The 22,943-nt window shown below is 43.5% G+C and overlaps 1 protein-coding gene across 1 annotated transcript in view; it reads left to right on the forward strand.

Annotated features, from left to right (window-relative positions):
- The window catches only part of LOC144790862 (uncharacterized), a 580,240-nt gene that overhangs the window by 534,005 nt on the left and 23,292 nt on the right, over positions 1 to 22,943 (forward strand). Inside the window, exon 8 of the mRNA XM_078665522.1 lies at positions 17,676 to 17,804. Within this exon, the coding sequence (XP_078521648.1) occupies positions 17,676 to 17,804 (129 nt within the window). The remainder of the gene's footprint in view (positions 1 to 17,675; positions 17,805 to 22,943) is intronic.

A 22,943-nucleotide genomic window follows, 5' to 3' on the forward strand; every position in this document is an offset into this window, starting at 1 on the left:
AAGACGACAGAAAGAAAACTGCTTTTTCCACTGAAGATGGACACTTTGAATTTACTGTACTCCCCTTTGGGCTGCACGGGGCCCCCGCCACGTTTCAGCGCCTCATGAATACTGTTTTGAAAGGTTTGACGGATTTCACCTCAGCATATCTTGACGACATTGTCATCTATAGCCCGGATTGGTCTACACATGTCTCCCACTTGCACACTGTCTTCAAAGAGTTGGAAAATGCAGGATTGCGGATTAATGCAAAAAAGTCTAAAATGGCCTTTCAGAAAGTAAAGTATCTGGGCTATTTACTCGGACATGGAGTTATTGAGCCGCAGATAGAAAAAATTCGGACCATAGCTGACACACCATTCCCTACGCACAGGAAAGAGATGAGGGCCTTCCTAGGGTTGGTTAGATACTACCGGCGTTTTATACCACAGTTTGCCCATGTGGCTGCCCCCCTCACTGACTCTCTGAAACACCACGGAAAATCCACAGCTCCCATTAAACCCACGACTGGTATGCAGGACGCCTTCCATAGATTGAAATCAATTATCACATCTACACCGGTCCTTACATCTCCGGACTTCTCCAAACCTTTTATTTTACACACCGACGCCTCTGACTATGGTATTGGCGCGGTCCTTTCCCAGATGGGATCGGACGATCATGAACATCCCATATTATACATAAGCAGAAAACTTTTTCCCCCTGAGCTAAAGTATGCTACAATAGAAAAAGAATGCCTCACAATAAAATGGGCGGTAGAGAAGCTCGCATACTATCTTGAAGGATACAAATTTGCACTATATACTGACCATGCCCCCCTGTTGTGGATGGCTCGCAACAAATCGAACAATGCCAGGGTTATGAGATGGTTTTTGTCCCTACAGCCCTTTAAATTCACTATCCATCACCGCAAAGGTTCGGACAATGTCGAGGCAGATTTTCTATCCCATCACCCACTCCCCGATCGTGAGTGTCTAAGGGGGGAGATGTGTAACGGAGTAGCTGTACAGGATAACCACGTAAATGGTCAAGGGACATTACGGGACGTTTTTCCACCTTCAACACCCCTCTTCTACCCTTCACAGAACATCAGTGACCAAGCCAGCACACAGGAGAACGAGGAGATTCACTGGCCCTTTAAGGATGAGACAGCAGAGGAATGGGCGGGGCTATATGGTGAGGCGGAGACATCTTATACGAAGGAACGCCAGAACCAGGTGTGTTTGTTCACCCGGAGAGAAACTGACGAGGAGCGAGGGACTACGGATGCGGACGCAGAAGGAAAGGAAGATTCGGAGGGCGCTGAAGTTGCGGCTTCAAGAGCGGACGAGAAGCCAGGAGGCCAAGGCCTTTATGAGTCGCCCAGCCACACATCCAGGGGAGGTGTGTGGCTAACCCAGGTACGTGAAACTATCTGGAACTGGATGGGACGTAAGGGCGGTTCGCCTAATTAACCTCGATACCTCCTGGACCCGGTGTACCTTTTCCCGAGCACTATCTTGCACCTTTACCGTTACGTATAAAAGAGGGTTACACGGGTTACTGTGTCCTCACTCCCTTTCCCTTCACTTATATATAAATGTAAAGCACCCATCTCACAAGAGATTATTTCTATTTGTTTGAATCCGAGAGTCAACACGGACCCGGAAGAAGAAAAGCCACGACGGAGTCCAGAAGGCTTTCGCCGACTCGACCCATCTGAACGTCACCACAGACGGCCCAATAGAAGTAGATCTCCATGACGGAATACACCCTTAAGGAGAACATGTACTGATCACCTGTACAATATAATAAAGCCTGTTAAAACTAAAACCCGCTTATTGCCGATTCCTCTTGACCCCGTAACAGGATCTCTCCCTCAATCGCTGGAAGAGCCATCTTGAATATCCTTGGTGGACATGGACTTGCTGGTGAACCTGACTTAATTCGGGCCACAATGTGGGACAAGGAGTCATGGTCTAGCCTTGGAAAGAAGGCGAGAGGCTCCTTCATGTCACATTGTGGCTCCTCCATAACCAGGGGGCTCTGACTGGTGGGGGTGTTAAGTATATCCATTAGGATGTCCTTTACTTTATCTAGAAAAAAGGTCAGGAACCTGTTGCAGTGTTCCTGGCTGGTGGCTACTTCCTGCTCCTGCTTTTGACTGAGTTCCTTCAGAAGTCTAAAGGTTTCTTTTTGTTTGTTATCTGCCTCCATGATCCTGGCCTCATAGTACTCGGCCTTTCTTGTTAGAATGGCTTTGTTGTATGTGGCTAGTTTGGCCTTGTATTCTTTGAGTGCCTCAGGGTCATATGACTTGTGCCACTGCCTTTCATGCTGGCGTAATATAATATTTTTAGGTATTTGTGATATGCATTTAACATTATAATGTTTTTATGTTTAACAATAAATATATTTTTATTTTTAACCTCTTTATATTTTTTTGTATTTACTTTAAAAAATATTTTTATTTTGTTGATGATATTTAGTTTTTTTAAATTTTGAACTGACTGGAGTGAGAATAGTAAATTTTACCCCTCCGCAATCCAACACTTTCCCTACTGTTACATTCACTGCAGTGGAAATAGTAATTTGTACCCCTGTGTTATCCAACAATGTCCCTACTGTTGCACTCATTGGACTGGGAATAGTAATTTCTACCCCTCCACTATCCAACACTTTCCCTACTGTTGCACTGACTGGAGTGGGAATAGTAATGTTTACTCCGAAGCTATCTAACACTTTCCCTACTGTTTCACTCACTGACTGGAGTGGGAAAAATACATTTTATCCCTCCGCTAGCCAACACTTTCCCTACTGTTGCACTCTCTGGAGTGGGAATAGTAATTTTTACCCCTCTGCTATCCCAACACTTTCCCTACTGTTGCACTCACTCGAGTGGGAACAGTAATTTTACCCCTGCGCTGTCCAGCACTTTCCTTACTGTTGCACCCCTTGGAGTGGGAATAGTAATTTTTACCTCTCCACTATCCAACACTTTCCCTATTGTTCCAAGTGGCGTAACGAAACTTGAGGGGCCCCCCCTGCAAAGTACATGGAGGGGCCCCCCACGCTCTGGACCCATTCAGAAGCGCTCAGGCCAGGGGCCAGCCACTCATGCACAATGCTGGATTGGGCCCCCCCGGAGCTAGGATGTGCTGAAGGGGCCTCTCACATCAGTAGGGGCCGAGGGCCACATCCGGTATGGGTAAGCCTGGGCCCCCCTGCACCGCAGGGATGCGGGAGCCTTTGTTACGCCCCTGATTGTTGCACTGACTGGAGTGGGAATTGCTTTTTTTGTGTTAATTATATATTTTATTGTTGTGTTAAGTGTTTTGGGAATAGTAAATCGTAGTATTTTGTAATGTTATATTTCATGTAATTTTATATTCATTGTAGTTAGAATAGTAAATCTTATTTTTGTGTGGTGTCAAATGTTAGTTTTTTGTTGCTGTTGCGTTTTAGATAGGAGTAATTATTTTTATATTTATTTAGTAGAATGTTTTTTCTTTTTAATGTGGTGGGAAATGTATATGTATTTATTTTAATTAGTAATAATTTATTTTATGTTGTAATTAATATACTGTGTTTGATTTATTATAATAATGTTATAATTTGCAATATTTTTGTTCGTAACTTATTTTTTATTAAGTCGTAAAATATGTGTGTTGTTTAATTTTTATTTTAAATTACATTGATTCCTTTTTTAATATTTTATGTTTTTCGTATGTTTAAATATGTTTACATATATTTTTGATATTATGCTATTTAAGATTTTTTAATTATATTATTAAATAAAATATTTGTTTATATTTTTTATATACGTATCTGTATATATGTACATATACGTGTGTGTGTGTTTACATTTTCAAAAATAAGTTAATTTGCTGTGCTTGTTAAAATATACATTTAATTATATTTTTTTATAAATTAAAGGTAATGTCTAATTTTTGTTTATTTTAATATTTTAAAATTACATATTTTAAAATCGAAATTTAATACAACTATATTATTGTTAACAATATTTTTGTACTTACGTGTTTAAGTATAGGAAATCGATATTTTTGCATTCCACATTTTTACCTCGATATTTTTTACATCTATATTTTTGTGTTCGATATTCTGTCAGTACCTTCACCCAGGCCACGCCCGTGCGCTACCCACGTGCATTCCGCGCTGTGAGATGCCTCTTCAAGTTATATGGTGCTGCGAGTGCTGGGCTACAAGTGCACCCGCTGGGGAGACTAGGGGCTGTAGTTCCCACCCCAGCCTAGCAGAGTCCAGCAAAATCCAGGCAGCAGCAGCAGCAGGAAGAACAACAGCCTTGGGCAAGGCACACATTATGCAAATTTGGCTACAGTGTAGGACTGCTATTTCAGAAGGAAACAAACGCTTGACTGAGTTCATGACCATTTTTACAAACATAGGGCCATATTATCAAGAACGGCAATAACATTATTGCCGCTTTAGCGGCAGGAAACTGCCGCTAAAACGGCGATAAGGACCTTATCGCCGCTTTAACGGTGGTTTTCTGCCTCTAAAGCGGGAATAACGTTATCGCTGTTCTTGATAATATGGCCCTTAGATTTGCATATAATGTTGTCACCACAAGTCAATCATCTCTGCAGTATCATCAGTGTGCCCTTTTCCATGTCTACACTTAAGATGATACTGTGATACTAGCTTCAGTCCTCCCATATGTTTCATGCGGACACCCACTAGCCCTGTAGCCACAAACTTTAAGGATCACACAGTGACGCCTTTTCCATATTTCAAAATTGATGGGCGAGGGAGGTGGGAGGTATACGTTTTTCCAGTTTTTAATGATATCCCCATTGGCAACAAGCAAATCAGCCCTGTGTAGTGACATTTTATACCTGTTAGATCATAGGTCAGCCTGTATAGGTAGTGATGCTAGTTTCAGATTCCCCCAGTTTCAATCACAAAATCTCTCCCAAAAGTATGATTTACCCCTGCACAAAAAACTTGCATCTTTGGACGTTGCCACATGGTGTGAACGTGGTCCCTGTACTAGTGCCCACAGCGTAAGCCTTTTGGGGATCTTACTTAACTAAAAAACTAATACGTCTGTGAGTGAAATATGTGCAGTGTAAATAATTAGGCTAAATTGGGATGCAATAACCACTTCTAGTTGGGCTATTTTAGTCTCTAGCCATCATTTCATCTGCAACTTTAACCACATCCCTTTCACACCAACTGTCTTAGGCAGTCAAAGGTGTCAGAGGTGTTGATCCCCGTAGCCTCCACCAGCAAATTAGCCTCTAATGGGTTAAAGTTGGGAGACAGATCAGGTCTTTGATATGAGGAGGGATAGCATGCCTTAACTGAAGGTGCCAGATGAACTCACCTTTATGTATGTCTTAATCATTTCGGAGTTCTGTGAAGGAATGCAAGACAGACTCAGACATCAAGTCTCCCAGTTTAGATATCCCAATATTATTCCAGCATCGGAATCTTTTCAGGGTATGTACCTGGCCTAAAACGTTACCCAACCAAAAGGAACTCCCTTTTGTCGAATTATTGAGCCGTCCTGGTGTGCACAGATTCCCATGCATTAGTGTTAGCACTGTAGATGGAGGAAAGTCTGATGTAATCATTACACCTTAAATAGAGTGTATGCCTTCCATGGCCCACATCTCCGTTGCAGAGGCTGCATTGTTATGTGGGCCGTTAACCAGGTCATCCACCCCTGTTAGGTGCGACTTCCAATAGTATGAGCTTATATCTGCCTCTTCAGAACTCCGTCAGGTGGGGCCTTAAATCACTACCACCAGTGTTATCGAGGCAATACCCTATGTCCACACTGTCACTCGTATCACAGAGTTGAGGTGCATAAAGAATTGTGTTGAATCCTTTATTGGTAATTCTGTAATTCGGTATAGCAAACACGGCATGCAAGACTATTGTAAAACAAGTATTGGTAAATGCATTAGGTTTTGCCTATGTGAGTAATAATAAAAAATGTTGGTTGTAAATTTTAGCTTGGTGAGCAGTTGTGGGATATAAGTTACAGAAACTTCATAACAGTGTTATGACTTGTTTATTGAGAAGGCAATTTGTGCAGCAATGGTGTTTTTCACGCATTTAAAGATTTTACGCATTTGCCAAATAATCCATTATCTGATGCATAATCTGCAGATTTTAACCCCCCCAAAAAATATTTCTAGCCCAAATTGTTCAAAGGTTACTGAAACAGCACCACTATCTGGATGTTAAACTACATTGCTTTGCAGGTCCCAGGTCAGACATCTAATGCTTCCTTAGGTTGCTCACGTGAATTAGACTGCACACCTCTTGGTGCGAAAACAGACACACATATTTGCAACCTTTTTTGCCCAGTTGACCAGGTGCCTCAAATTGTCCTTCAACCAGATTTTCATTGTTGGCAATAGCAAGTGGATAATATGTGAAATTAGCTAATGGTGTGTGCAAATTGGGCGTAAATACTGCTTGCGCATGTTAGTGCCCTTCAATATAAATGATCTCCATGTTTGGCAGTAAAAAAAAAATCCGCTGTGAAGTCCCGCGCAAATGTAATTTACACTGGAGACATTTGCCACATGATCATACCAATTGTGTATAAATGAACATATTAGAGTTGTATCTGACGAACCTCACACAAATACTTGTAAATGTATGTGTATAGCGCTTGGTGGAATAAAGAGCACTCAAGAGCTCAATGTGCATTAACTGCGCCTGGTTTGGCCCTTTGTGGAAACTTCCTTCTAATAGCATTATTTTTCAGACAATCAGCCCTTGATTTCTCCCTTGTAGTTACACCCTTAAAAAACACAAAATAAAAAGCAGATGATGTCCTGGCCAGGTAGCCATACTCGCAGGTTCATTTAGATGTACTGCTCACTGATGTAACACAGCATAATTGATGTAATATTTTAACCTCAAAGCATGAGAATTCTAGGAATAGTTTACAGCAACATAAGGCTCATAAACGAGGAGCCAAATACGAGCGGAATAAATACGGAGACCTTACTATTGTTAATTAGTAGGTCATTAGAAGAGTAAACTTATTGCTGCCTCAGAGCACTAGCTCATAATTTAGTAGCCACTTCTAAATGAGCACGTCAGTGCTGTCATCACAAGACTGTCACACTCTGCATTGGACTGTGGTTGCAGGAAGACAATTATGCTCAAATTAGTTTCCTTACCACATGAAACTTACAAAACTTCTCAGGGTGCTAGACAGTACTACAGACGCAAACCAGCATTTATTGATTTAAATATTGAACGGGCTAATTATGCACTCATGTACTGTCTGACACACCCGCAAACCGACAATACGATTTTATAACTGCGAAACATGCTCTTCCATCAAGATAGCTGGAGGCAGCTGACCTTTATCTTGTATTTAAAACACAATCAATAACTGGAATTAATTTTATATTTATTTTCCAAGCATATAAAAGGAAGAAGGGGAGGGGCGCTTTTACTTTATTGAATCATTTTAGCAGCTCGCGTGGCTGGTAAGAGGCGCTCTTAATGTTTTCCAGGAAGCTGTGGGAAAGGTCCGCAGGTATCAAGCTTAATCAAATAGGCTCATCTTTGATGTGGACATTAACCTGATGGCTACAGCAGCAGAATGTAAAGTAACCGCAGGCACCGGCTGCCTCAGAGGTGCTGCCTCCCCGTCAGTAAACAAGTACTGAAGTGGATACCTGCTTGTGCCCTGTGGGAACGATGGCGTTAGCATGCTTCATCCGGAGTGGGGCGACGTATAAAAGGCATGTTGGAGGATCTCCATGGAGATAATAACAGTGCGCTGAGCCCACAGAATTCGGGAAGCACTGTAACGTTAAAGTAAGGGTGTAGCTCTTGTAGTGACAGCAGGCTGAGACACTTAAAAGAAGTTCCACCAAAGCGGATGACCATAATACTTGGCTGAAGGGAAACTGATAAGAGTACACATACAAGGAAAACAGGAAACAGTATGGGCGTTGCACGATGTCATCATTGTGCTCGCTCGCATTCACGATGTCATCGTTAACGATGTAAATGTAAATGCGATGCACTTGCATGCGCACTGATGACACGCGATCTGATGTCGGCCACGATGTAATCGCCGCGTTGCAATGGCAGCGCAATGCGATATATCCGATGTAAGTGGTGCTTCCCAACAGTATGCTACAGCCAATAGAAACACAGGAAAAGTAAGTGAGTAGCGCAGAAATCAATGAAGAGCAAGGTGGCGGGATGTAAGCCCCTTTTAAGATTTATATTGAATACAATAGATTTCACAAGCACAGCGAGCGCTGTGCAGGCGAAACCTATATAGCTGCCCTGCTCATCAATGACAGTAGAAGAGGGGGCTAGATAGAGATATTGTGCTGTAGTCTCTGTAGCTGGGAAAACTTTCTTTTGGTATAACTTCGCACTCTGATCATTCGCATAAACCCCAAAGTATTTAAATCCATCCTCAACTATCCAGAGGCCCTGTGCCCAACTTAGTTCTTCTTCCCGGCCACCAAAAACAAACACCATAGACTTAGATTGATCTTGAGAACCTAAAATCCCCAAAATATTTTAAGCAACTGCATCTACATTTTGGGTCATGCAGATAGATAAGCAAGGCATCTGCTTATAATGATACTCTATCAGAAATCCCAGATGCCCATTTAAATACCCTTGTGAACCCATTTCTTCTGAATCATACAGCTAGTGGCAATAGCAACAAGCTTTGGTAAATGCATTAGGTTTCGCCTATGAGATTAATAATAACAGGCGCAGGAGCAGTGTATGAGTGCAGAGAAGATGGAGTGAGTGCTCTCTATGTAGGGTTGAGTGGTGCATGAATGGGATCTATTGACTTTGTCATTGTTTAGTTCTAGCCATGTTATACAGCAGCACGGCTGCTGTGCAGCATTATTGAGAGTAAAAAAAAAAAAAGTGCTATGACGTGGCCAGCGTTGAAAGTGTAATAGCGTTTTTTTTAAAATTCACGTTCAACCATGCTGCACAGAAATCGCACTGCTTTGCAACATTGCTAAAAAAATCACTGACAAAGTCAGTAGATCTCGAATAGGCAAGTCCTATTTGCTTTGCCAATGCTTGTTTCTTTTGGCTGATGTTGCACAAACAATCGACCAATTGCACAGGGTAAGCAAATAGGTCAAACATTCTTATTTATGAAATAAATGTACTAACAGTTGTTAATTTTGCCTGTAATGTAATTTTGCCAGTACTTTTATTCAGAGAAGCTTCACTCTCGCTCTAACAATTGTGACTTCTGGTTCATGGTATCTCTCAGCTTCCCCTTCATTGACTGTATATGACATTAATTGTCTACTCAAGTTTGGTGTGTTAATTGATTTACAGGAAACATTGTTTCACTATAATCTATTGTAGCCTACAGACAGCTTTAGTTATCTAGACAAACTCATGATCAAAATAATATGATCAAACTATTTACATATAATGATATATGATGGGATTTGGGTCAGACCTCTTCATTCATTGTTCTGTTCAAGTGGCATTCATACTTTGCTTGTGCCCATCACAACATGCAGCATGCAGCCATGGGTCAACCCACTTCGGCCATAGATTGTTTTGCCCAAGAAATACCAGGGCAGGATGAACTTTCCACTTCTAGCTTGTGGAAAGGCGAGCTCTGTACTTATATGAAATTGTTGCATGCTTTAGAGTTTCTAACTGGCATCTGTACTTTGGTTTATAGAGATGTCAAGGTGCCTCGTATCCTGTATGATCAGTCATTCAATATTTGTTTTGTCTGTGCATTCCGCTACATGCAATTATGCATACATAATGGTTCAGTAACGCTGTTAGTGTTAAATTGTTAAATAGATGCCGTGAAATGAGTAGCACAAAATACCCACTTAAACCTAACACAGAAACAAAATTCTACTGTGTGTGAGGTAATATCACCAATCTGCTTTCTGTACTCAGTGCCGGAACCATATTAGTATATGCAATCATTGCAGTCTCAGCGCTAATTAAGAACATAAGACATAACAAAATTGAAGGCATCGCACAAAATTAAGTCAGCAAAAATGAATACGTGAAGCACATAAAAGTGATTCCTGAAACGAACGTCGCCAACAATTAACGTGACAGAGCACTAAATTGAATTAACACAGCGCATGACACAGGGCATGTAATTATTACAGAGTTCCGGAAAGAAAAACACAATAGAGACGATTGAAGTACATTTAATTTGAAACATAAAAATACCAAAACCATTGAAGCCCCGTCTAGTAAAATATAATGGAGACAACTGAGGTAAATTAAAGCGAAAACACGAAAATGTGAACATTATTGGGCACTCGGCCGGCAGCGGTGTAACTTTAAAGCAAGGGTGTAGCACTTGTTTTTATTTTGCTTTCCAGATCATTGCTTGAGACGCTTAAAAAAAGTTCTTTCTAAGCGGATTAACATATAGTTCTTTTCTGATGGGAAACTGATAAGATAAACACACGGAAGAACAGAAAATAGAACACCTACAACCAATAAAAACGATAAAAGTAAAGTAATAGGACCAATAAGAAGTGAAGGCGGGATGTAAGTCCCTTTAAAGATATATTTAATATAATAGATTTCACAAGCACAGCGCATACGCCTTGCAGCAGAAACCTGAAAAGCAAGTAAGACAGTGGTCTACCTTGTTTTGTGCACCTATGTTTGGGGAAAACCTCTGAGATGGCTCCACTAGTTCTTACTCTAGCTAGCAGGTGAGTGTAAAGAAGATGCATGTACTTAATAAATGTCAGTGCTACATTCATTTTTTCACAGAAGTGCGTATAAATATTCCCACCAAACCAAATAAAGTGCCTTCTCAGAATCCAATGGGCCCTCTACCTTGTCGGTGAGTTCATTGTGAAGGTGTATAATGTTATACTTAGCGGTACAAAAGGGGGTGGTGATGACGGAGCATCTGAAGCAATCTAACACTCACACCCAGTCGAAAGATCTGGGTTTAATCCATCACCGTTCTTTAGCCCACTCTGGCACCCCAGTTCAGACACGGCGTATGCAAATCAGTCTGACCCTGTGCCTCATGGGAACAGTCCAGCCCGAACTGCCAAGCCATGCCTTCCATGGACCAGAAACAAGCTTCCTAGGACCGGTTTCTGGCATTTCAGCCGTCTTCAGCCAGGCTTGCTTGAATCCAGTGGCAAAGTGAGCAAGGGACTCACATCTGAGCATACCCTGCCAACTTATGGCGAACAAAGCGGTACAAAAGGGGGTGGTGATGGACGGAGCATCTGAACCAATCAAACACTCGCACCCAGTCAAAAGAACTGGGTTTAATCCATCACCGTTCTTTAGCCCACTCTGCCACCCCAGTTCAGACATGGCCATATGCAAATCAGTCTGACCCTGTGCCTAATGGGAACAGTCCAGCCCGAACTGCCAAGCCATGCCTTCCCTGGACCGGAAACAAGCTTCCTAGGACCGGTTTCTGTCATTTCAGCCGTCTTCAGCCAGGCTTGCTTGAATCCAGTGGCAAAGTGAGCAAGGGACTCACGTCTGAGCATACCCTGCCAACTTATGGCGAACAAAGCGGTACAAAAGGGGGTGGTGATGGATGGAGCATCTGAACCTATCAAACACTCACACCCAGTCAAAAGATCTGGGTTTAATCCATCACCGTTCTTTAGCCCACTCTGCCACCCCAGTTCAGACATGGCCATATGCAAATCGGTCTGACCCTGTGCCTCATGGGAACAGTCCAGCCTGAACTGCCAAGCCATGCCTTCCCTGGACCGGAAACAAGCTTCCTAGGACCGGTTTCTGGCATTTCAGCCGTCTTCAGCCAGGTTTGCTTGAATCCAGTGGCAAAGTGAGCAAGGGACTCACGTCTAAGCATACCCTGCCAACTTATGGTGAATAAAGCGTTACAAAAGGGGGTGGTGATGGACGGAGCATTTGAACCAATCAAACACTCACACCCTGTCAAAAGATCTGGGTTTAATCCATCACGTTCTTTAGCCCACTCTGCCACCCCAGTTCAGATATGGCCATATGCAAATCAGTCTGACCCTGTGCCTCATGGGAACAGTCCAGCCCGAACTGCCAATACATGCTTTCCCTGGACCGGAAACAAGTTTCCCAGCACCGGTTTCTGGTATTTCAGCCGTCTTCAGCCAGGCTTGCTTGAATCCAGTGGCAAAGTGAGCAAGGGACTCACGTTTGAGCATACCGTGCCAACTTATGGCGAACAAAGCGGTATAAAAGGGGGTGGCTTAGTCAGTCACTGGGCATAAAGTCACATTGATCAGCATGATCCGAGCTAGAGAAGAGATTGAGCGCACTAAAGAGTATTGCGTTTTGTATTGTGTTGATAAACACGTTTTCACAGGTTTTGCGGATACTCGGAAGACAATGCAAAAACAGACTCCATGTAGGTGGCTAGTCCTTTGTGTCAAGACACAATGCCGTTGCTAAGAAGGAACCCCCTGTGGGCCTATGGGCTAATACTGGCAGAGATAAAGTTCACTCAACCTTGTTGGTGTGGGGTATTCTGTCCTAGACATCTGCCAGGTAGCTACATAGGTATCTGGTTGTACATTCACCAAGCACTACTGCCACATCAGTCAAGTTTACATAGGGCCATTTTGCCCACTCAAATCTGCAGGACTTTTTGGCGAGAGACCATTCCTCACACCTTCCACCTTTTGGGAGGTACAAATTGGGTATTGTTAGAAATGGGGGTCTCTAGTTGGCAGAGGTAGGTACCTTTGTCCAAATAGGGACCCTTGCTTCTAGTCAGGGTAAGGGGATACACACTCTAGATAACCCCTGCTCACCCCTTGGAAGCTTGGCATGAGCAGACAGGCTTATCCCAAAGGCAATGTGTAAAGTATTTGTACCAACACTCACAGTAACACAGTGATAACACCACAAATGGACACCACATCAGTTTAGAAAAATGACAAAACGACAAAAATCCAACATACAAGTATTAAGAAAAATGACTTTCAAAAGGTTTTAGCAACACACAGAAAACTATGGATGCATGATTTCTTGCAAAGTACCTGTCGTTGCGACAAAATTCACTAAGCCAAACAGCCTCAGCGATGGGAACTGTTGAAAAACAAAGAGATGTCCCGATTCCTGAGACCTTCTTGGATGCGATGTGACTGTTCCGCTGGACACAGGAGCGGTGCGTTGGGTCTGGCCTGTAGGGGGAAGTGATGCGTAGATTCTGAGACGACTCCGATCCGTGGGTGATGTGTCAGTGAAAACTTGCCACACAGGGACAATGCGTGGAAATCCGGGATGCGTCGGCGAACGATGCGGCGGCGTTGAGCGGAGCTGCGGCGTTTTCTTCAGCTGCGATGCGTCAGTTCTTGCAGCGGTGACAGTCGCTGCATTGCTTTTAGCAGCGGTGTAAAAGTGCAGGGAGATTCTTCTCTCACCACAGCATTGCTTCGGAAAAACTGTTGCAAGAAAAACAATTTTCTTGTTGTTCTGTTGCTTTCCAGCTCCCAGCAGCAGAAACAACCTCCAGAGACCCCACACAGTTACAGGCACTTCTTGGCTGGTCAGAACACCCAGCAAAGAAGTTCAGGGGAGCTTGGGTGATGTCTTTGTGTTCCTGAGACTTCAAAACAGGAGGCAAGCTCTACTCAAGCCCTTAGAGACTTTCCTTAAGCAGGGGACCCAGCACAAAGCAAAGTCCTTCTCCTTTCATTGGCAGAAACAGCAACTGCAGGCCAACCAAAGACACACAGCAAGGGCAGTACTTCTCCTCTTCTCCAGCTCTTCTCCTTGGCAAAGGTTCCTCTTGATTACAGAAGTAGTCTAAAGTTCAAGGGTTTAAGTCTAATACTTATACCCCAAAATGTTGTGGTGCTCTTTGTGCAGGGAAGTCATGTACCCAGTCAAAACCAGTTCTGTCTGGTGCAGCTTCCTGGCAGGAGGTGGAGACAGCATTGTGGAAAGCAGATAAGGACCATTCAGGCCAGTCCTGACTCATCAGGCTCTCTGGAGCCACTGCCCCTCCCCGATCCCTGAAACTCCAAACCCAGACAGTCAATCCACATCCCTACCAGAGGCACCGTGGATGGCTAAGCAAGAAAATACCTACTTTCTAAAAGTGGTATTTTCAAACACAGAATGTAAAAATCACAGTCACTAAACAATGCACTTTAACATTCTAAGTTCAGGCATGCTAAACTTTATTTTCCTACCTTGTTCCCAGGAGCAGTGGTGTTTATAAACTCCCCATTCTGTCCTATTGGAACAGGTAGCCTTGAAATAGTGAAAAACTAAATTGGCAGTAATTCACTATCAGGACATGCCACACGCATCAGGGCATGTCCCACCTTTCACATACACTGCACCCTGTCCATAGGGGTACCTTGTGTCTACCTTAGGGGTGACTGACATGTAAGAAAAGGGTAGGTTAGGGCCTGGCAAGTGGGTGCATGTGCCAAGTCGACATGGCAGTACTAGACTGCACACAGTCTCGGCAGTGGTAGGTCTGAGTTACCTTTTCAGAACTACTCATGTGGGTGTCACAATCAGTGCTGCAGGCCCATTAGTAGTATTTGATTTACCAGACCCGGCATACTCAGTGCTCTCTACTAGGGACTGACTAGTAAATCAAATATGCCAATCATGGATAACAAATCATGTTCCCAATTTACACAGAGAGCATATGCACTTTAGCACTGATTAGCAGTGGTAAAGTGCCCGGATTCCTAAAACCAACAACACCAGGTCAGGAAAAAGAAATAGGAGGAAGAAGCAAAAGGTTTGGGGATAACCCTGCAAAAAGTGCCAAGTCCAACTCCAACAGGTATCCATTATAAAGGAGAGGAATCTGTGGTTCGAAGCATCCATCAGAAGAAGAAGTTGCTTATATTCAGTAACATTCTTTCTGATGGATACTCAATCTAAATGATCATCGCTCTTCCTCCTCCCTTTGCTGTGAAGTGTATTCCTATATTGGTTAAAAATGTCCCAAGTTAGTTTGGCACACTGAGGTGTCCAATCTGTCATGTCTGATTCATGTCTGATTCATATCTGAGGTGTGCAAAAAAGTGCAAGACAAAATTGACATCAGTGCGCAGGAGTGGCATTTATATGCTGCGCTGCACCGTCACTTCTAGGGTGATGCAAGGTAGTCGTGGAGTCCAATGGCGCCACCTAGCAGCATGTTTGGGCGATTGTTATTAAAATCTGGATCAATTCTGACACCAGTGACTGCTGCCACAGAATAGAATGGGTGGGGCAAGGGCAGAGGGAGGGTAAAAAAAAAAGAAAAATTCAACTACCTGGCTGCCGGCCGCTTCCTCTCCTCCATCCTCTTCTGTTGACGCATGGACATACACAGGCTCCCAGACCCCCCTAAGCCAGCCATGATGCTGCTGTCACTGACAGCTGCGTCATGATTGATCTGAGCAGTCGGGTTCGGCGCTCAAACAGGAAGTGGGATCCTGTGTATGTTCTCCACCTGGCTGTGCAATACAGTTGGGAGGAGTAATGCTAAGTGCACATGTCTGCTTGACCAGCCCAAGACGGCCGGCTAAACTATCGTGCACACTTAAGTGGACCAACCACTCCTCCCCCTGCTGGCTGTAACGACAGTCCAATCCCGTCCCACCCCAACCCATAAGGTAAACAAAACTGCCTGAGTACGGGTAAATAAATTGATAATATCATTGTGTTATTATCATTTTATTTTTCCTTTTTGCACAGCCCAAAGAGCAGTGGGATGGCAGCCCTCAGCCTTAGCGGAAGAGCCGCCGCAGTCTGTCGCCCGGCATTATTCTACAGATGAGGAACCTATGGTTAGATATTCAGCAGAAGGAGTGTTTCGGAACGTAATTAATTTATTTTGATTTTTTGCATATATAGAACCATCTGGGTAACGCAATGATTTTTGGGAATCTGGCGAATAATATAACTGCCATTTTCTTTCAACCTGTCCATCTTTAATGTTTCATAGTTCATAATTTGCGGGAATCAGCCAGCATGTACACCTCTCATGCACTGTTTTAATTACTTTTAAGTAAGGGTTAGTGTGTTCACCCTGCACATATTTTAGGTGCAGAGCCATCTGGGGTAGATTTGAAGCTTATGCCCCCTAAACCACAAGATAGAATTATCTGTAGTTTTTGACATTTTCACATAAATGAAGTTCTAGGTACAACCTACCTGGTGTAGTACCAGGCATATATGCTAACTACACATCTCACTACTATTAATTGTAGCGTTGTATATAAATGTTATTTAAAAAATTGTCCAAATGTAAAACTTTTGCACAATAACGGTATAACGATAATGTGGAAAATAATCAACTTTAAGTGACTAGACAAATTCTGACAGTGCCTAATATGTTTGAAATTAAAATGCTAACAAAAGGCAAAGAGCATTTGCGCATGCCTTCCTTTGTGTGTTTTTGTTTCACTTCTGAGCAAGGAGTAAATGCATGTTGACAACAAGTAGAGGACACTTGACTGCTCTCACTAGACTAGACAGTGGCTCACTCAAATGCTAATCATTGTAACGGGACATGAGGAATTTGTGTTACCAATCAGGCAATGAAGTAGTACCTAGATACTGAAAACATACTTACGTCAGAATCACAATAATACAATAAACACAATACACCCAAAAAATCACAGCATAATACAGCTCACCGAAGAAATTACAAAAAACAACAGTGGTAACAACACAGCACAAGAGGGCAATCTTGTGTTTTTATTGCGGTGTGTTAGGTGGCGTTGTGTTTTCTTGTGTTGTATAATTGTGATGTGCTCTGTTGTATTAGGATGGTGTGTTGTTTTCTTCCGTTCTAGTCTGTTTGTATTGTTCATATTTGTATTTTGTGTTCTGTTAGGGTTATATGGTTGTGTACTATTGAATGGTCTTTTTGTGTTGTTACCATGATGGTGTGTTGTTTTGCTTTGCATAGAACTGGTGTATTTTTGTGTAGTGTTTAATGTTAGGTTGTGTTTCCCATTCTTGTTATAGTTGTGTTGCTTTTTGTTATCCTGTAGCATTGTTTTTGTGTTGCATTTGGGTTGTCTAGTTAGTTTTGTTCCTCATTGTCATTTTACTGTAGTGTTGTGAAGTGGTCTGCTGTGGTTCTTTTGTTGTATTTTGTTATGCCTGGTAATGTTTATATACAGTTGTCTCTTTTTAATGTGTTATTTTGTTGTATTGTGTTCTGCTGCGTGTTATTGTTTATTTACAAGCAATAACTAATGGCGCTACATTTCCAGGCCAAATAGCCTATTCAAGTTTAAGTATAAAACTACAATTTTTCATTGGCGAAAGTGGTCACATACCACTTCTACAGTTCTTCAATTTTTCGAAACACTAATCACACCATAGCTATGTCATAGAAAAAGGTTTTAAAAGGCAATTCCTCAATCGATTTGTGATATATTCAGCCCTAGATACCATCTTATCGTGTTGACAAAACCAAAATCCATTTCTCTAGCATGAAGTTTAGGTTCCACCCTAGCAAAGCCAGTTACAGACCCTGATGCCTTCTTGTTATTATTATCTTAAAAAAGATTTGGCACAAATAGATTCCTCAAGCTAAATTCATTATGCCGGACCAAAAAAACCTTGCAAATTGTCACTAAATATGTCACACTAACTTTGGTGCACACTGCATTTTGTTTTTTTGCAGTGGTTATACTGTCCTTGTTTAAATCATATGTAATGTCTCTTCTCTGCCTTAGGATAAGATGTCCTATGATCTTTTTGCCATATGTGACCATTATGGAGGATTCAAATCTGGACACTACTCAGCTCTCATCAAACCTGAGAAGAATGGCAAATGGTTCCACTTCAATGACAGTAGCGTGACCGTGAGTGTCTACTCTTCCAATTTACCTATCTGTTCTCCATCTCTGTGTTGGTGCCTCCATATTAAGAAGACTGGCTACGATTAAAGAGGGCCAGAAAAATAGTTACATAATGCATTTGAGCTGCAAAGTGGACATTTTGTTTACGAATTCTAGATCCACCTCTGGGTTATGTCTTTTTTCCATTTTTATTGTATCTGATTGGCTGCATCTGAACTTTTCTCTCTGCCGACATCACTTGATAGTTCGTCTGCTAGTACTACAAGTCTTATTCCTGCTCTTCTGTTACCCACTTTTCACAGTATGTGCCTTGAGATGGGTCCCTAAAAGGCGCACAGCCCCCAGTGGGCTGAAAAGCCTTTAGGCTCACTGTCGGCTGACGTAGCACAGTCTAAGCAGCTTCAGCTTCCAGGACACAGGCAGGTCTTGAGCTGTCGTGGGCTGAGCATTGTAGAGAGCCACCCGGCCTCTCCTGCACAATGTATCGTTTGCACCCATGCATCCCTACAACTCTCGGGACGGGCTCGCCCCGATGGCATAAATAAAGGGGCCGGAGACCGCTCGTGGTCTTCCGGCCAGCAGAGCACCACTGCATATGTGTGATTCCGTTATGGCTGCCGTGGCTGTTATAGTATAGGCCCCGCCGCACTACACTGGCAATGAGGTCGGTTGCACCCCACGCGTGCCCGCCTACCTCGCTTGGTGATCCTGCAGTGCCCACCCGCATCGCCCAGGTCGTCCTCGTCCTCTGGTGCGGCATATTTGCTGCGATCGCACGGCGGAGCCCACCCGCGTCGATCTGTGCCTGCCGTGACTGCTGCCAGCGCTGCCCTGCTCGAGTCTGCCCACGCGTCACCCTTGCCTTGGGAGCACGTTCAGCTAGCGGTTCTCGCTGAGGTGGTGCCTGTAAGGGTGAGTGAAAGGAGGCCCCGCCCGCGCTTGATCCTCTGCGCGTCTGCTCTGCTGACTGCCCCCTCTGAGAATTGCAAAAAACACAGTTGATGGACAGAATGTAGAACAATGTCATACATTCACCCCAGTACAAGGATCTGGGCCTAAATCCATCATTTGTTTGCACTCCACACCACCCTGGGTTAGACACTGGCTATATGCAAATCAGCTCTGACCCTGTGCCTCATGGGAACAGTCCAGTCCGAACTACCAAGCCATGTCTTTCCCAGACCGGAATCAAGCATCCAAGGACCGATTTCTGGCTATCAGCCTTCATCAGCCTGGATAGCTTGACTCCAGTGGTGTGGAGAGCCTGGGACTCACGTCTGAGCATACCCAGCCCACTCGGGGTGAAAATTGCAAAAAACACAGTTGATGGACAGAATGTAGAACAATGTCATACATTCGATCTGGGCCTAAATCCAGATCCTGTCGACCCAAAGTAAAAGACATTACAGGTGGACCCTAAAACAGGCCACATTATCAGTATTCCAGCAAACAAGAGGAAATCGGATACCTCACATACACCTGAGGTGCGTGCTAAGAAGAGAGACCCTCTTCTCCTATTCTTCCTGCTAAACCTTTCTCTCCTATAAACTCTCCTATGCAATCTTCTAGATTATCTCCTTGCTCATCCTTATTACCAAGGATGATGATGATTTAGGGAGTGGGGAGGAACACGGTAATGATTCTGTAGATGACCCAAATGATGATAACACTACCCCTCTACAGGATACGTGGGATAATTATGATGATCCTGCAGATCCTCCAGATATTCCTGATCCAGATGCATACCCATCTAAGCAATCACCCACAGGCTACAATATAGTTTTTAGCCAACTTATTAATGGGGCTGCTCACTACCATGGCATGTCGCTACATTGAGACCCCATGGAGGAAGATTTCTTAATGGACACTTTTGCTCAGTCCCATAAAATCATACACACATTGCCCATGCTTAAAGGTGTAATTAAACATGCACCCAACATATTTAAAACCCTGTCAGGGGCAGGATTCTCAACCCACGCATTGAGAAAAATATAGACCTGCCCCCAAAGATCTCATGTACATCAAGGCACAACTTCCATTAGACCCTTTGATAGTCTCCAATGCAAGAAAACAGGCTAATTCCCAAACCTCCGGTGATGCACCACCCCCAGGTAAAAAGTCTAAACTACTGGATGCATCAGGTAAATGTGTTGCTTCCCAAGCAGCCAATCACTGGAGAATAGTCAATGCACAAGCTCTACTTGCCAGATATGACAGGGCTCATTACAATGAGCTTGGAATTCTTATACAACACTTACCTGACCAATACAAAGCCAAGGCCAATGATTTGGTCCAGGAGGGCAAGTTAATTACAAATGCCTCCATCAAATGTGCCCTTAATGCAGCAGACGCTGAATCTAGATCTGTTAACACTAGTGTCTTACTCCGCTGACATGCATGGTTACGCATTTCCGGTTTCAAGCAGGAAGTGCAAACAACTATTTTAAATCAATCATTCGATCAGGAACACCTCTTTGGGCCAGTTGTAGACACAGTTCTAGACAAAATGAAAAAAGACACTGACACTTCTAAATCTTTGGGAGCATTACAATTTCAGACTACACATGGGTCCTTTTGTCGCTCCTTTTATAGAGGGGGATCCAATAACATTACCAGAGAGGCTACAACTTCCTCCTATAAAAGTCCTACACAAACATCCCCCAACATGGGATATTTTAGGGGTGGGTACAGAGGAAATATTAACATGGGGAAAGCGCGAGGTAACTACAACCGAACCTCCCCTACAACCAATGACTTCCCTCTGCTTCCTCCAGACCACTCCACTCGGAGGAAGACTATCACAGTTCCTACCTGTCTGAAACAACATTACCAAAGACAGGTGGGTGAGACAAATTATCAAGTATGGTTACTGCCTAGAACTCAACTCTACTCCTCCTCACATACCACCCAGACAACGGCCAATGTCCACAGAACATCTTACGCTTTAAAGCAAGAGGTTCTCTCTCTCTTGCAAAAACATGCAATAGAACCGGTTCCTCCACATCTTCAAGCTACAGGGGCTTATTCCTTTAACTTTCTCATCCCAAAGAAGAACGGTACTCTCAGGCCAATATTAGACCTCAGACCCTTAAACCTGTACATACAATCCGACCACTTTCACGTGGACACTCTGCAACAGGTCCTTCCACTGCTCCACCAAGGCGATTTCCTTGCCACTCTAGATCTCAAGGACGCCTACTATCACATTCCTATTCACCCTGCTCAACGGAAATACCTACGGTTTGTAATGGACGGTCAACACTACCAGTTCAAAGTCCCTCAATTCGGAGTAACAACAGTGCCCAGAGTCTTCACAAAATGCCTCGCAGTGGTAGCAGCTCACTTAAGAAGACAACACAATTATATGTTTTCTTACCTGGACGACTGACTCATTAAAGCCAAGTCACACATAGATTGCCTACAACAAACACACAAGACAATCCAGCTGCTGCACAACTTAGGGCTTACAATAAACCTTACCAAGTCACATCTTCAACCATCCCACACCCAACAGTATCTAGGTGCAACAATAGATACTTCCAAGGCACTAGCATTCCCCAATCCTGGCAGGATAGCCAGTAAGCTAGCTCTCATAACAAAATTTAAACCACAAAAATCACTACCAGCTCGAGTTTTTATGCAGTTCATAGGGATGATGGCCTTTTGCATCTTAATTGTCCCTTACAGGAATGTTTGGCACATCAGTGGAACCAGGCTCTGGGTCAGCGTACAGATCTGGTGTTGGTGGACAGCTGCACACATCGCTCCCTGCCGTGGTGGAGGGCGGCCATTCGTAGACCCGGTTCCACAGAGGATGTATGACGAGTCAACGCAAACAAACACAACGCACACCATTACATCGCATTCCTCACATCGCACGCACCATTACATTGCACGCATTCACCACGCAAACCATTACATCTCACTCCGCCTTGACACGCATGCAAAATACTTTTTCATCGCACACAAACACCACGCATTTCATCACATCTTCAAGTGTTTCATCATGCCAGATATACTACATAAATATTTTTGGGACGTTCCTCTGACAAAGTGTGTACCTTACTTTTTGTGCAATAACTTACATTTCACCCGATGGTACATTGAAAATGTGCCAGACAATACTCTCCTTCTCCACATTTGTGAGATAGATGACGGTAAAGTGAAACCTTTGACTGCAAAGGTGTCGACATGTTCCCCGCAGGCTGGCAGTTGCAAATTAACTCCTTTCAAGCATTACTGGAAGACCTGGATAACATTCTTATTACATTGCTTAACAGAAAGTTTCAAGTACTTTGAAATATCGGGTTCATCGTTTAAAAAACTTTGTGACTGCTTTGCTAAATAACGTATATTATGTGTCACAAGTAAGGAGTGAAGCATCTAACACTATCTGTGAGAAGCAATCACTGCTTTAAAACTATTTGTAGTGCATCACCCTATAATGACACCGAATAATTCACACTCTATGGAAGGGCGTTTAAAATAAAGTACTGTTAAGTGTCTTACAAATAGTAGACGAAAGTACCCCGAGGATCCGATCTTTAGGCTAAACTAGCACACCTTTCTTTACCTGTTAGCAAATATTTCTTTTTAAAGATCAGTCACACCGAATAATACATTGGTTAAAACATGCTTATGCCACGTGGGTGCGATTCTTAAAACTTTGAAAATGTATTTACAAAACTAAAATGTACAGTATACCACGGGAATGTATGTGGAATGTATGTACGAATCCCCTATCCACCCACCCACCCATGACCCAGCCACCCATCCACCCGTCACCCAGCCAGCCACCATTCCTGCATGCATCCATCATGCATCCATCCACCCATCATGACTCCATCCACCACCCATACACCCACCCACCCATCCACCATGCATCCATCCACCCATCGTGCATCCACCCACCCATCCATCCATCATACACCCACCAACCACCCACCCATCCATCATGCACCCACCAACCACCCACCCATCCATCCATCCACCCATCCATCATGCATCCATCCATCCACCCATCCATCCATCCATCATGCATCCATCCACCCATCCACCATGCATCCATCCACCCATCCACCATGCATCCATCCACCCATCCATCATGCACCCACCACCCAGCCACCCATCCACCCAGCCATC

The sequence above is a fragment of the Lissotriton helveticus genome, chromosome 11 (assembly GCF_964261635.1).
Source record: "Lissotriton helveticus chromosome 11, aLisHel1.1, whole genome shotgun sequence".
In the NCBI taxonomy this organism is placed as follows: domain Eukaryota; kingdom Metazoa; phylum Chordata; class Amphibia; order Caudata; family Salamandridae; genus Lissotriton; species Lissotriton helveticus.